Below are 16,542 nucleotides of genomic sequence, written 5' to 3' on the forward strand. Positions count from 1 at the left end.
AGGCTAGGGTGAAGTGTCTTGCCCAAGAACACACAACAGTGACTAGGGAGGAGTTGGGATTGAACCACCAACCTTCCGGTTATTATACCCTGCTATCCCACTGCGCCACTGTTGCCCCCACTTTGGAAAGAATGGACCTCTAAAGAGTGAATATAAGGTCTCATTCTACATAAATGTTTTTCTAATTAGCATTAGAAATATTCTTAAATACGGGGTTACACTTGTTTTGTTTTTATTTACATATAGGACTGTACTGACTGGTTCTTAAATTGTAGATCTTTGAGCGGGCTGTTCTGCAGGACACCAGATCCATCCTCCACCTTCCATTGACCCGTTACAGTTTGCATACAGAACCATGTGAGGATGACGCTCTCCAACCACCCCTCACACCACCTCAGCCACCTGCAAACATTCCCCTTCACTGCATAAACAACTTGATGCTGCTGCTGCAGAACTCTGCACATAAAGACCTGGTGCTCCAACACATTCACTACAGCAGCAGCAACAAAAGGACCATCTGCCATTTCCTCCACTGTCAAGCTGCTGCTGTCTTTGCACTCAGGTTGGTACACTTAGTGCATTACATATTTTCTTCATCTGCACATACTGACTTACATTTTAGATTTTTGCTTTGTGTCAATTGTTTGTTTACGTTTTGTTTTATATCAAACTATTTATTGTAATTTATTTAGTGATACAATCCCAAAGAAAAGTCTGTTTTAACACAAGAAGGAAGACGAAGCCAGAGAAAACAAACAAACTAAAAGCAGCACAGAGTAAATCAGCTCTTTAGCTTCAAGTAACTCACAGACAGTCCATGGTCTCCTCCTGTTTGAATCCATCAAGGTTCTATCAGAACAAACTCGTACAGAGTTTGATGGAGAGAGTCTGGAGGAAAGAGGACAGATAAACACCATGTGAAGAAACAGTTTCTTCAACACAGAAATATAAAAATATAATATAAATATAAGAAATATAAACTGGCACTTTAACAACTTACAGAGAATTCATGGTCTCCTCCTGTTTGAATCCATCAAGGTTCTATTAGAACCCGTTCAATAATCCATGGTCTCCTCAGGGTCACTGTATGTATCCATCAAGGTTCTAAACCAGGGGTCTCAAACTAGCGGCCCACGGGCCGATATTTTGTGGCCCCCCACTTGACATCAAAGTTTAGCGTTAGTGCGGCCCGCACATGTAGCAGTGCTCCGTCAGAATATATTCCCAGAATGGATCAAAGTAGGAGGTTGCCGCGTGTTAATCAGCATTTCCATTTGTGCTCGCTGTGAATACGCAGCTCTCATGAAGTACTTGGAGTTTCTTTCTTTCTTTTTAATCAGGATGCTAGTTCAATAGAACACATGTTCTCAGTAGCTGCCCTCACTGTAAACAAGCTGCACACATGCCTGACACCTGGACATGTGTCTGTGTGAGGAGCCAGTGAACAACTTATTTTCATGTTAAAGCAGCTGGACATATTGTATTTAATTTCTATTCACAATAGATTTTGTTATACTAGCCTACATAAATGTCATTGTCTGTACTGTATCTCCAAAGGTACTGCAAATCACTCATTAAGGAATATGACATGCAGTTTATTTAGTAAACAATGTTTAGATTTTAGTGAAACTGGGGGAAAAATCAGGCTCAGGAAAATTGCCGCTTATCAATTAATCGTTAATTAATCAATAATTTGCATCCCTATTCTGACCTGTTATTAGTAAAGATTGAGCCGATTGGACCAGTTGTATTTTTTTGGAATATTTGAAATCCTTTTTTCTAATGCGGCCTTAATGCGGCACAGCCTCACCCAGACTCTACCCCCAGTGGCCCCCCAGAACGTTTTTAATAAAGTAGAACCCATTTCCTGCTTTCTGGTGGATTTCAACAGAATGTAAACACCTAGTTTACCTACAGATGTAAAGGCTTAACTCAACTATTACTGAGAGTCAATAATAACGCCTTATTTTAAACAATGATACATACAAAACAAACAAGGAAGCAGGTTTGTCAAACGACCTGTCAGGGATCATGCAGGGTGAGTGGACACAGGTGCAAACACTGAGCGGTTCAAAAATCAAAAGTTTTTATTTTAAGCCAGGAGGGCAAAAGGCAAAAACCAACAAACTAAAAATCACACTTGATGTGGTAAAAATATCATGGCAGAGCAAAACTAGAATTACGAGGCATGGCAGGGCAAAACAAGAACAAAACATAAGTCAGGGTAAAACCTGGGTTTCGTGGCTGTGGCAAGGCAGGAACGAGGACGAGACGAAAACAATCCCCTTGGGTGACGACGAAGAGACAAACTGGCAGAGAGTGCAGGGAAGACAAAGACTAAATACACAAGGGCCAGGGAAGACAACGAGACACAGGTGACACACATGAGGGCAGGGCAGGTAATCAACAAGGAGGGAAACCACAGCAAGTAAAACTCAAGACAAAGCACAAGGAGGGCATGACTATCAAAATAAAACAGGAAACAAGACAAGACTAGACAAGAACTAAACACAGATTAAACTAAAAACCCAAAACAAGGAAAACAAAACCATAAATAAACACCAGGTCGTGACACTACCTCTGTGCCACCATAGGTTTAACCACAAAAAACACATTTCTGTTCACTGTATTCCCATCAGCTGGACTGTCAGTGAGAAAGCCCCTTGCTGCTCACAGGATTCAAAATGGCAAATGAAAGAACTAAACAACCCCAAGCCAGCAGCCTAACCACTAGACCAGGGGTGTCCAAACTTTTTTCGGGGAGGGCCAGATTCGATAATGCGAAAGTCTCTGAGGGCCAACAGTCCCCGATGTCATTATTTTAAACAATAAAAAATGCTGTTTTGTAATATGTTATATCTTACACAGCAAACAAAATAACATCTTAGCATTCAGGTGACAGATCAGAAAATGTTATCTGAATTTACAGCATAAATTTAAAACTTTCAGAAACTGTGTGGTTGTGATAACAGAGCAACAGGCAAGTTATTGACTCTACTGTGCAGGTGAGATCTGATCCTATGTGCAGGTCTGGTTTAGGAGCAGACATCAGTAAAATGTCAGGTAGACCAGGTGGGAGTCATTTAGTGCTGATCTCAAAGGGTCTGTAATTTAATGTTTACACAGGTTTGCGGTGCATGGCAACGAGACGTAAAAACGTGATGACGTGCCTTACGACAGATGCGTACTGAATGACGGAGTTTGAGAGAAGTGCTGCGTCTCTGTACAGCTGACAGTTTAACAACAGAGAACGTTAACAAGCAAAGACGGACTGCTCTGCTGCTCCAATAAAACATCACAGTTTATCACAATCTGCTCACACGACACAAACTAATTCATGATTTACAAATGTTCGCATTTGCCGGACACGATGCACAGGGAGAGGGACGCTCTGCTCCACTCCCCTGCGCTCCTGGAGCCCCCCAGTACTCCGGCACGTTCCCCAGAGAGGGACGCTCACTGCTGCACGGGGAGGCTGCTCTCTGGCCGGGCAGCCCGCTCCCATGCACCCAGTCCATGAATTCTAATAGGGCTACTATACTACGACTAATAATAACAATATTTCGTGCGCACGTTATACATAATTCGTGGCCACAATTTATTTCCTTTTTTACAGAGGGGCTCCTAGTTTTGGAGAACTTCACTTGTACAGTACAGACGCTCTCTGATAGCAGGCTGTCTGCAGAAGCATGTTTAGTCTCCTGGTGAATTGTGTCGAAGATCTGAACCGGTGTTGTGCAGCTTCGGAGCCCTCTGTGTAGCTGGAACCAACAACCAAGCCCTGCAGCACCACGTGACGCACCACGATGCAGACAGAGAGAGATAATGTTCTGCTCAGAGAATCATGATGCAAACGTTAAACAATAAGTTAAAAACAAAAATAAGAATTGCCTGTTGATTTTGTATGATTTATGATTGTATGATATGTTTGGCTGGCGGGCCAAAAATAACACATTTTAAGATAGAAGCCACGGGCCATAGAAAATCCGACCTCGGGCCGCAGTTGGCCCACGGGCCGTAGTTTGGACACCCCTGCACTAGACCATTGTGTTGGTTATGCCAGATGCACAAACAGTTTTCAGGTGTCACACACACCTCAATGACTGCATGAGGCAGCTTGATTACTTATATGAAACTGCCGGAGGGGGACTGGTTGACAGCCCTTTGTTCTTACTGTGAGTATGTGCAAACTTCCTGGGAATGGATGGAATCACTGCATTGTATGTGGTAGAAAGATGATGTCTGAGGCCGGCAGTTTCATAGTCGTTAGCCAGTCAGACACACCTGGCCCAGTCAGCCAGAACATCACAGGTAAGTATGGAAACATTTAGTGCTATTGTTTTTTCAGTTTTACCCAGACCCACCCACTGAGGTCTGTAACCACATATAAACCATGTTTCCCCACCAAACAGTTAGAACTGATGAAGCTGCTTGGATGAGCAGCGAAACGTCTTCTAGAAAACTCTACAAGTCCAGACGCCTTGCTTCAATCTTCTCTATGTATGATGACCTGGATGACTGAGAATCTTCATCAACAAGCTGGAGGTGGAAGAGAACCGTCAGCAGAGGGACGGAACAGCAGCCATTGTATTTGTGATGGGACTAACTAATCAAATACTTTCATATATAAGCCAGAGGATGAAAAAAAGTGCCACTTATAGTCCGGAGAATACGGTAATTCAAACCCTGTGTGTATGAAGACCTGATTCTTAACGGCCAAATATAGTTAGGGCCACCACCAACATAAATCCAAGAGGTACAAAGATCCAGTAAGGGTCAGTCTCTGAGAGACTGTGAGGGGGGCTCCTCATGGGCTCAGTCCTGGCTCCAGTCTGTCCAAAGCTGTAGAGAGACAGACTGTTAAATAAAGACCTCCATACATGGATAAACTTCCTCCTGAAGTGACGTCTTTGTTCATATTGAACAGCTGCAGCTTCTGATCAATGACTCAGAGCTGTCAGTCAGACAGATGATCAGAGAGTCAACATCTATGAATGCAGTTAATCAAATCTTACTTCCTCCAGAAATCACGTCTTCCTTCAACACGGAGGTCTTGATCATGTGACCCGTCAGTCCCTCTGGACACACTGCTGGCTCTGGGAGAGACGAGAGGACGATCAGCTCATTAAACACAAAACACAGATCAATCACTTCTCAACAACCACCTCCATCCATCATCTATGAACCCACTTTGTCCTGCAGGGTCATGGGGGGCTGGAGCCTGTCCCAGCTCAACAAACACCTCATTCAGTAAAATGACCATGTCCTACCTGTCCACCATCATCTCCTCAGACACACTGTGAATCAACACAGGTACAGTAGTGGACTTCCTGTTGCTGCCGGTCCTAGGTGAAGGAGACGAGACAAGAGAAGACAAGAGAGGACAAGAGAGGACAAGAGAAGACAAAAGAAGACAACAGAGGACAAGAGAAGACATCTACTGATGTCAGTCTTGCTGTTTTAGTCTTATTTAGTCTGATGTGTATCCTTTGCTGTTGTTGTTTTGACACAATTCTAAGTGAACACAAAAGTTTACCACAAGTGAAAGTGAAGCAGAACTCTGAGCGCAAAGTTTACAGCAAGTGAAACCTAAAGGGTTAACAGTGTTAGCACAACATGAGCCACAGAGACACTAAAGCAGTCTGTGGTTTCATGCACACACACAGTGCATCATCATGTTTTTACACACATGTACAGATCAGCAAGTTCATGACAGAAGGTTAGAGAAGGGTAAAGTTAACCCTTTAAATGCTGTCACACGGTGTAAACTGAAGTCTGTCTGTCTGCAGGTATAAAATGAAGGATGGTCCTCTGACACCCGAGGCTCCGACACATGCGCGGCAGCTCATGAAGCAAATGTTTCGAACCACTGTGCCGACGCTTTGGTTCGGTCACGTGACTAGTGACGTTTGAAGCAGGTGAGCGCTTCAAGTCATGTGATCGGTTCAGGTTGTGAATCGCTTGGTGGGATCGGGTGTGTTCAGGGATAGGACATCCCTATTTAATGTAGATATATCAATATATAGTAATAGATTCATTAGTTAGATAGTGAAAGACATTAGCCACATTGATAAATTCATTAGTTTGATTGCTGAGATTTTTTAAATATGAGTTAAATATATTACTTAGATGCAAACTATTCACATTTATTTTTATTATTTATTTCTAAGAATTCCATAGCATTAAACGCAGTTAATCATAATTTGTCACTGTGTACATTTTAGTAAAATAAATGTTATTGATCATGTTTCTCTTCATAGGCAAAACCCCCTGTCTGTGTGTGTGGAGGACCCTTCGCTGATTCGCTTATCATAAGTTTCGAACCCGGACCCTCTCGCACCTAAAGCGACCATGATTCCCCTACACCACCACCCAGCTTCGTTCTTGGCTGAAAATGCTTTAATTGCGTTTTATTCATTTTATTCACCACTAGATGTCCTACTCGAGCACTCTGTCAATGAAGCCTCGAGTAATGAACCTTTTTCTTGAATCAGGTGTCGAAGCTTCAACAAAGCGTCGAAAAGCGTCGGGGGCACAAACATGATCCACTGAGAGGTTTCCCTCAAATCCCCCCCTCACCCTCTGACCTCTCCTCTGCTCTCATTAGTCTGGCTCATACTGGTAATTCATGTGATAATCTGTGACTGCTGTCTTCCTCGTAGTTTTGTACCTCGCTTTCTCTCTCGAAATGTTAGCGACCGACACATCACTCAGAGTCCACAGTGAGCTTCAATGACTTTAATGTTACACTGATTTTAAGCAAAAACAATATGAAAGGGTTAACATAACTGGACCTTCATCACATTATATACTTCCTTCCCGCCTCTCCTCTTCATTCTTCTGTCCCTAATGATTTCTCCTTATGTAATAAAATCTTAAAACACTATAAACACACTATAAAACATACAACTACTGGATAATACATGTCTTAATCATAACATTCTTCGATGTCTTCATTTCTTACCTTTACACAGTATTTCCTTCTATCACATGCTATTTTATCCCTTCTCTGTCTATACACACCTATGCTCCGTTCCACATGCTGCAGTTGGCTCCGTCCAGTCAACTTCTGGTCACAAAGGATGAATGAATTATTCCAACTGCAGCTATGCCCGAGTCACTTCTAAACCCTCTTATATCAACAAGCCCATAAAACATGTTGTTTCATGACGCCTCTCCTCTCAGACCAACTTAAAAAACACTTCCTAGTACTTCTTCATCAGACGTAGCACACACTCAATGCTTAAACAACATTCATTAACAACACACAAACGTATAACGGTATAAACCAAATTCACTGTTGCACATTCTGTACAAGTCTGGATCATATTAGCAGGTGAAGTCAAGTTAAAGTTCGTAAAACATCGTATCCATGCCAGAGTTTTGCAAGAGCTGACATTAGCATCGATGAACTCATCACATTAGCTGATAAAGGGTGAATTCAGCTGTTATCTGCTTACAGTATATTTGTTTCTACTTTGGGCAGGTAAGTGAACATGTGCATCACTTTTGGTTGGGTCTGCCTTGGAGTACTGTGGTGGTGCGTACTCACAGGCAGGCGTGCTACGTCTCTGACCCGCCGACGTCGATGACGACCGGAACGGCTTTTCACCTTTTTCCTAAGAAAAAATAAATTATTAATTTGAATAATAATAAATCCTTAACACTGCAATACATAAGTATCATCTTATGACCCCTTAAACATGACATGACAATCATGGCATCATGTACTAACAAAGCTGTTAAAGCAGCTGTATGTCCCAGATAAAAACCTTTTAGTGTTTGAAACATTTAAACATGCAGCTTTTTAATCATAAAGTCTCACCTGTCAGTGTCGGCTCGACCTTTGGACCCGTCACTCTTCATCAATACATCACAGGTTTTAGAGGATCCAGGGCTGGTTGGTGCAGCTCTGTCAGACATGGAGACACTCTGTGTTAGTGTGTTAATAAAACCATCAGAATACGTCTCCACATGTTATGAAAGCATCAACATAATAACATCACTGCAGCAAATCTCTCAGCTGACAGCAGCTGAAGAAGAAAACATGGATCCAACATGTTCATCACTGTCTCAGCCAGACTGAGCCCTGAAGTCTGGAAGACTTTCTGTCACTTACTCAGACTGAGGCTGGTCCTGATTGGAGGACATCAGCCTGTCCCTGATGCCATGTGGTCCACTCAGAAGGATCTTATAGAGATGCTGTTTGCCCTCCATTTCCTCACACAGTCTCATGTCAGGGAATAAGTCCGTGCAGCTGCAGGAATAAAAACAGTTTGTTATAAAAGGACACATTTGTAAGTCGTATTTTTTTTCCATGTGTGATTATTCATTTTTTGGTTCATTTCCTACGGAGCCCCTAAAGGGACAAACAGCTCCACTGTGTGACTGATGTGTCATTGATGTGTCATTGGTTTGGTCAGTGTTTGCTAGTTATCTTCACAGGAAGATGAACTCTGTCAGGAGGAAACTCTGGATCACTTGTTCCCTGAAGGACCCTGCAGAACATCCTACCTGCTCTTGGAAGACTGATCCGAGGAGTCAGAGGATCCAGAGATGAGCTCATGTCTGTCAGACAAAGAGCCAATAAGACAAAAACATATTGAACACTAAAAAAAATAGAGCAGAAGTTAAGTGTTTACATGTTTAGATACAGTTATATATGGATAAAACAATCTTACTTCCTCTTCCTGGACAGATGTATTACTTTAAAATCAAACAGCACATCTTTGGACCAGCTTCTCCTCAAGGACACATCGCTGGAGTTGTTGGAGGATTCAGAGTGTGGGGGAGACAATCTGGCACACAGAGAGAAGACGGAAATTAGACAGTTAAACACATTTAAAACATACAAGCAAAGGACAGAAACATGTAGCTAAAAGTCAATAATGCCATTGATGTAATAAGATATTAATAAAAGAGCCGTTCTTTTTTCTAAATCTGACCTGTCATGTCTGACAGACACAGACACAGCTCATAAAACCATCAAACACAGCTGAAGTTAAACACAACGAGTGTTTACAATATGTATAAATGCAGTTATATTCTTACTTCATCACTACATCACTGCAGTCCGAGGATTCAGAGCTTGGTGGAGACCATCTGGCACTAATGGTTAAAGACAAAAATAAACAGTTAAACAGATTTAAAAGCACAAGTAAAGCACAGAAACATGTAGTAAAATATTAACATGGTGTGTGCTTATCACAGTTATAATGAAGTTACATAGTGATGACAGAATCTGACCTCCTCCTCGAGTAAACAGGCAGAGCTGTTTACCCACACATGATAAATGATCATCACAGAGAACAGAGCTGAAGTTACACAGAGAGTTTACAGGGTTTGTTAAAGCTGACACATGCTGACAGAACCATATGAAGAGACAGGGAGAAAGACTGAGGACTGGAACTTCTGACTGATCAGTCTCCACAGCAGAGAATACTGGAGGAGACACATCACTGAAGAGACAAGGAGACACTTTAACACACATCGAAACAAAAACACAGAAACACAACAAAACAGTTGGAGGAAGACAAAGACAAAAAGTAAACACAGATTTCAAACAAGTAGATAAACAGATCATCATCTGTGTTTTAAACAACGACTCCCTCTGAACACTCAGAAAGTTAGCTCATCTTTAGCTTCTAGCTACTTACTGATTCTCCACGGTCTGCTCAGATCCACCATGTAACCACACAGATAGTGTTCGTCCAGTTGCCCGGATGAGGCTCAACACTGTGGAATTAAATAAAAATGAATGAAACGTTGTCCTGGTAACATAAGAACATTCACATCACAGCCTCTGCCCAACTTGTTTCCACTGTTTGACCTCACTGTTGTATCATAAAGACACATTATCAATAAGTTCAGAATTTATGAGTTGGTAAAACACACATTCACTTCAAAGCCAGCGTCATTATAGTCACTCTGCCCGTTTCACGTTAATTGACAATTGCCAAATCGAATAAGAGTTAATGCACATGTTCAGCCTTAGCTGAGCATGTGACCTCCTCAGCCATAGAGGAGGTCACTGATTGGTGGCTGTAACTTGTATGAAGTTATAACTTCACAATCATGTCAGCAATGCTCCTTCTGACAGCCATGGCTCTTTATGAATCATGTAGGTTAAATAACACAATGAAGATAATTTGATAAAAGTCTAACACCTATATGCATGTAGCCTAAATATGAAGAATAAAGGTCCTTCTATAGTTAATAATGATTATACTAACATACTGAAATACATATCATTATACAAACTTATATTAATAATAATATATAACAATATATTAATATAATAATTATATGATTTGATATATTTTGGAATTTGAGAAAAACATTTATTTCAGCTGGTGATATCATGACAGTTCAGTCGTTCTGCTAAAAACACATCTTATCACTGCACATAGAAAGACCATTAATTCATGCTGCAGATTCAGTCTGAACTTTCACTTCTTTAAATCATCTCCTGGATATTCATGAGTGTTTTGCAGTAAAGCCTCTGTCAGTGACCTCTGTCTCTGGTTCGTGTTTGTTTGTCTCCTCCTCCCTCTGTTTACTCTGCAGCTCGAGGAATCGAATCGATTCGCCCACCCCTAGAGGCCACAGGAGGATTTAAGAGTAAACCTGCTAGCTTTGTGTAAATAAAAATCAATCATTAAATAAAAACTAACCACCAGATAAACACTGTTACCTTCCAGGCTTTTGGATAATAAGTACAGATCAGCAGTAATTAGTTTAGACCGGACTTAACTCGGGACAAAGTTTCACTTTCAGACTCCACCCTGACCAGCTGAACATTCAGTCCACATCAGAACACTTTTGAAGCAGCTTATATCACAACATAATTCATCATATAATAATCATAAACACTAAAATCGATCAGCAAACATCAGACAGCTGAGACGATCATACGTCACAGACAGAGAACTGACGGATGAAACAAGCTGAGACAGATTGAATCAATCTAAGTTCTACAAACTACAAACTGAACAGACTGTGGAGAAAATCATGTAAGAAGAAAAAGAAAGAAGAAAACTTACTGTGCTTTTTTTTTGTAAGCTGCAAAAAACACTGGAGCTGCATTCTGCCCCACCTTACAGGTAACGTTTAGGTGTGGGCGAATCGATCGAAATATCGATAGCATCGACACCAAAGTTAGGATCAGTATTTACTTGACACCAGCGTGATGAGAGATATCTGTGGAAGATTCTCTTCCTTCAGCAGCGCTCATATAATACGAGTATATTTACTCAGCGCTGCTCTCACTCGCTCTGCTCAGTGTGCAGGCGCACTTCGCCCCTTCCCTATCGCAAGCCACTCATGAAGAAGGACGGACCGTGATTCAGCACCGTATGGGCAGCGACTCCACTTTCAAATAGGAACTTAAATAAATCATTTAGCCTTTTCTTTTAGTAATCCCAGAGGGAACTTGTTTAAGGCTGCTGCCAAGCAGTGCCTGGTTTAAAACTCCAGATCAGATCAGAAGGAATTATTGTCATTCTTCTATAGTACAACATGTTTTTAAATAGACCTGGATCCATGTACAGACTGTAAACACTGTTTAATTCACTTTTTATTGCTGGATCTAATTTTTTTCTGTGCTCCTGTCAGAGCCTCCATCAAGAGAGACAGATCTAAAGATGTAGCTGAGGACTTCTCCACACGGCCCTCTCTACGCATGAAGTAAGATTTCAGTATCAGTGATGTGTTGATGAAGGGCTGGAAGCTCAGAGTCCTGTAGAGGCTGTTTAACAGCTTCCATGTCATCAGTCAGTGCTTCTTCTTCTTCTTCTTTAGTCTTGACTCTGTCCCTGTTTTCTTTTAGGAAAAAGCTGAGAAGACGAGCTGCTTATCCCAGAGGTCTGATGTCGAGGGCACACAGTCGACTCCTCAGTGTGAAGCTGGCCCTCATGGAGCTGCTGGGTCCCATCTAAAGAAGGAAAGTGAAGCCAATCATAGTGCTGAGGCCCAAGTACCAGCAGGACTCAGCTCTTAGTCCTCACCTGGAGTCAGCACACAGTTCATATTCTTTCACTGATAGCACACTGATTTAGTTGACTTTATATAGTTAAGTATTATTTGTGTCTTCGGCTTATGACTAAATAAAGTTTCTGGTTTCAAAGCAGACAAACCCTGGTCACAACGCAACGAGACGCAAACATCAGACAGGTGATCGATCAGTTGGATCAGCGCTGCAGGTTCAGACAGAGAACAGACTGAGACACATTTAACTGGACCTGAGTTCTACACATGAGCTTTAAACAGACTGACTGTCGATCATATTGATGAGAGAATGAAGACTTACTGAGTTAACCCTTCACGAGACAGAAACAGAAAACATTCTTCTTCTTCCTCTTTGTTGTTCCTCTTCTTCTTCTTTTTCTTCTTTGGTTTAAATGCAGGTGGCAACCTACTTCAGGTGCATTTACCACCACCTACTCTGCTGGAGTGTCCCTCTTTAGTGTGGAAGGTCTGTGAAACTCTGCTCTCCTTTAGTCCTTCTTCCTGCAGCATATGTTGGCCATGATGGTCTGATTCTTCTTCATTGAAACTCTCACACAAACTCAATCCTGTTACATTAGTTCTGTTTAGCCCAGTCTTGTAATGATTCGTTCTTCTCCTGACATCACACTGACACAGAGCTGCACGTGTGCAGATGTTTCTTTAGGAAATGATGAGTTTGGATCAGTTACAGTTCCTCCTGCAGCTTCGTGAGGACAGAACATTCATGTCTTTGGAATGTGGGAGGAAACAGAGCGAATGTGCCGACTCCACAGAGACTCCACACAAACATCAGAACAACAGCTACACTCTCATCCTTTATATCAGACTGTAGAGGACTCACCTCTGAGACGTGGTTTTAAAAACACAGTAAGTACTCTAGGATTATAATCCATACTGTGATATAATAACCTACATAGGAATGCTGTTAAAGGGCCAGTACACCACATACATGCTGATTGTTACCCTGCCTAAGATGACTGTGGTCCCTACAGTTTGCCTGAAAAGGACTCTTAATCTGTTATATTTAACAGATTATAATCTGACCTGCTGTTCAAACACTTCAAAGGTCCAATGTGCATCCAGTCACAGCCTCTCCTCTCTGATGCTGACCTACAAACAAAGGAGCGCTGACCGCTTTGAACCACTGTCATCCACAGTATGAAGAAAAATGACCATTCTGACATTCTGCCAAAGAAATCAATGAAACATCACACAGAATCCAAAGTAAGTTTCCACTTCCGGGAACCTATGCTAGGATCCTGTTTGTGGATTTCAGCTCTGCCTTCAACACAATCTGCCCAGCTCTCCTCCAAGACAAACTGTCCCTGCTGCATGGGTCTGACTCCATCTGCCGGTGGATCACAGCATTTGAGGCTGGGGAAGAATGTCTCGGACACAAGGACCATCAGCACCGGTACCCCCCAAGGCTGTGTACTTTCCCCTCTGCTCTTCTCCCTGTACACCAACTGCTGCACCTCCAGCCACCAGTCTGTCAAGCTGATTATAAGTAAGTTTGCTGACAACACCACCCTCATTGGACTCATCTTAGATGGGGATGAGTCTGCCTACAGGAGGGAGGTGGACCGTCTGGTGTCCTGGTATGCCGACCTGGAGCTGAATGCCCAGAAGACAGTGGAGATGACTGTAGACTTTCGGAAAGTGCCAGCTCCATCACCCCCCCCTCACCCTGACAGACACTCCCATCTCCACAGTGGACTCTTTCCGCTTCCTGGGTACCACCATCACCCAGGACCTCAAGTGGGAGCTCACCATCAGCTCCCTCATCAAAAAGGCCCAGCAGAGGATGTACTTCCTGCGGCAGCTGAGGAAACTCAAGGTGCCAGCCAGGATGATGGTTCAGTTCTACACGGCCATCATTGAGTCCATCCTCACCTCCTCCATCACAGTGTGGTACGCTGGGGCCACTGCCAGGGACAAGCACAGACTGCAGCGTGTTGTGCGCTCTGATGAGAAGGTGATAGGCTGCAGCCTGCCATCTATCGAGGACCTGTACGTCTCCAGGACTCTGAGGCGTGCAGGTCGGATCACAGCCGACCCTTCTCACCCTGGACACGGACTCTTTGAGATAAGATAATCCTTTATTAGTCCCTCACAGGGGACTCCCTTCAGGCAGGAGGTTACGGTCCATTCGGACCAGAACTTCATGCCACAAGAACAGCTTCTTCCCCTCTGCTGTTGGGACTGTTGAACTGTAATTAACCACACTGCTCTGCACTGTCACTTCACAAGGACACTTTAGTTCACTCACTTTACTACACCCCAGTCATGATCCACCTGATGACAATTTTTTGCACTGCTTACTTTCCATCTTGCACTACCTGCACACTAGTACCACCTCACTGATCCATGTGGTACCTGGTACACTGTTACACTCTTTCATATCAGGGTCTATGTTTGCAATTTTAGTTTACAACCACCACTCATGTCCTGTTCCGTTCATTGTATGTCTATAATGTCATGTCTTTACTTTTAGATCACATTAATGTGAAACTTCTTCACTTACATGGCAAAAAACACGATTCTGATTCTATTAACTGTGGAACAAAAGAGAGCAGATGTTAGTGTCAGCTTCTTGCTCAGGCTGGTGTTCCTGTTTTACTGAGCTGTGCATGCACTAACCAGGTAGCTACTCTACCGCTCCAACAGCTCCACACTGGTACCAGAGCACCACCCACTGGTGTATAAATGTATCCCATCCAGGTGGGAATAATAAATACAATTAATCAAACAGTTTTTAGCAAATACATAAAAATATGGGAGGTTTGAGTTTCTTTTAAAACTAAACATACTTCTCTTTAGCCTGCTACATACACACTCATAGTGAAGACATTTAGTGAAATATGATGTCACCTTTGAGATATAAAATGCTGCTTGCTCTGTTCATCTTATTCAAATGTTTTTGTTAAGTTTTATAATAAAACTTCTATTATTATTACAGACATAAATCAGTCACATATTATTTTTGATGTTTGTAATTAAAAAACAATTGACAGGCACCGAAGTGTCAAAGTGATGTAAGTCATGATGCTGAAGGCCTTCAAAGACGAACCTGCCAAGAAAACATAGATCCACACACAGGAAATGTGGACATCTTGTCAGGAATGAGGACTCAGGATATAGGCAGGATAGGCTCACCAGGTGTATTTATTACAGAAAACGAACACAACTCCAAACAATAGAAAACTAAACCCAGAAAAAAACCCAAGTAAAGAATACCTCAAAACTTACTAAATGCAGGGACCACAGAAGGTGGCAAGATGATCTGGTACAAACAAAAAGGGAACACAGGACTTAAATAGACAATGGACACGACACAGGTGAAACACATTAGGGCGGGGCAAACAATCACAAAAGGCTGAAACACAAGGGAAGTAAAACACACAGAAAAACACAAGGGGGGCAAGACTTTAAAAATTAAACAGGAAACAGGACAGAACCCAAGTAACTTCACAAAGACTGCCACAAACAGGACAGCACGGGGAACACCAGGAAAACCAAAATATAACAACAAAACCATGAACTATATGACAAAACAGGAAACTAATGAAACCCACAAAAACTAAGAATTTACTCAACCAATGATTAACCAAATCCTGACACATCTATCTATCAGTGATTAGTTTATGACATCTGTGAATGATCTAATCAAGAGAGCAGGATGTCAAGAATTGATGACAATGCTCCCCAAGACTCCTGCTAGAAGACAAACTGTTACAAATGTTGTGTGTTTTTGCATCCAGAACCCCCAGCGCTTCTGGAACCCCGGGCGCATCTGGAACCCAGGGTACATCTGAAACCCCGGGCGCATCTGAAACCCCGGGCGCATCTGAAACCCCGGGCGCATCTGAAACCCCGGGCGCATCTGGAACCCAGGGTGCATCTGGAACCCAGGGCGCATCTGAAACCCCGGGCGCATCTGAAACCCCGGGCGCATCTGGAACCCAGGGTACATCTGAAACCCAGGATACATCTGGAACCCCGGGCGCATCTGGAACCCCGGGCGCATCTGGAACTCCAGGTTTTTTGGACTTGAGGAGCCAGGTCTTGGTTGAGAGGATCTGGGGGTCACAGACACATATGACACATCAGACACACAGAATCAGTCTGATTAGAAGACCAGCAGCTAACTGTGATGCAGCTAACATCTACGCAGCACAACACACACAGAATGGAAGACTGAGAGCTTTACACAGTGAACACTTGGTACATGTGATGAGTTCTTCAACAAGGTTTCCTGTCATCACAACAATGAGTCCATGTCAACACAAACCTCACAGCAACATCAGCATGAGCAGTTTAGATATTAGCTTCCTCTGTTTGCCAGAGATTAACTGGAGCCTCTGGTTAGGTCTGTTCTTCTGTTAGAATCTCAGACTGCTGCCCCCCCATCCAACTTCAAACCGCTTATCCAGATAAGCGGTTTTAGGTTGGAAGGTTTTAAATGGTCATTTTGTCTCAGTTTTGCTGGCTTTGTGTCTTTTTAGTTTGGTTTCCTTCATTTTCATATTTGTTTTG

At 42.6% G+C, this 16,542-nt stretch overlaps 1 protein-coding gene and 1 long non-coding RNA gene across 14 annotated transcripts in view; both read right to left on the bottom strand.

The window, feature by feature from the left end:
• Positions 1-11,491, bottom strand: part of LOC114427111 (dentin sialophosphoprotein-like) — a 130,504-nt gene extending 119,013 nt beyond the window's left edge. For 3 of the 13 annotated variants that reach the window (XM_028394905.1, XM_028394899.1, XM_028394893.1), the window contains exons 1-7: positions 11,043-11,481; positions 9,657-9,735; positions 9,052-9,108; positions 8,682-8,798; positions 8,515-8,568; positions 8,120-8,257; positions 7,826-7,912 (exon numbers count right to left, since the gene is read on the bottom strand). In XM_028394905.1, the coding sequence (XP_028250706.1) occupies positions 7,826-7,912; positions 8,120-8,257; positions 8,515-8,568; positions 8,682-8,798; positions 9,052-9,108; positions 9,657-9,735; positions 11,043-11,085 (575 nt within the window). In that variant the 5' untranslated portion in view covers positions 11,086-11,481. Of the gene's footprint in view, positions 1-7,825; positions 7,913-8,119; positions 8,258-8,514; positions 8,569-8,681; positions 8,799-9,051; positions 9,109-9,656; positions 9,736-11,042 lie in introns of all 13 variants that reach the window. The other 10 variants (XM_028394902.1, XM_028394895.1, XM_028394901.1 and 7 more) reach the window with 8 other exon arrangements.
• On the bottom strand, positions 4,546-5,368 carry LOC114427117 (uncharacterized). Its single transcript, XR_003669437.1, has 3 exons — positions 5,271-5,368; positions 5,016-5,096; positions 4,546-4,842 (listed from the first exon to the last, which is right to left on the bottom strand). It is a non-coding gene; the product is annotated as an uncharacterized LOC114427117 (long non-coding RNA).
• Positions 11,492-16,542: the final 5,051 nt, after the last annotated feature.

Source organism: Parambassis ranga, chromosome 22 (assembly GCF_900634625.1).
Source record: "Parambassis ranga chromosome 22, fParRan2.1, whole genome shotgun sequence".
In the NCBI taxonomy this organism is placed as follows: domain Eukaryota; kingdom Metazoa; phylum Chordata; class Actinopteri; family Ambassidae; genus Parambassis; species Parambassis ranga.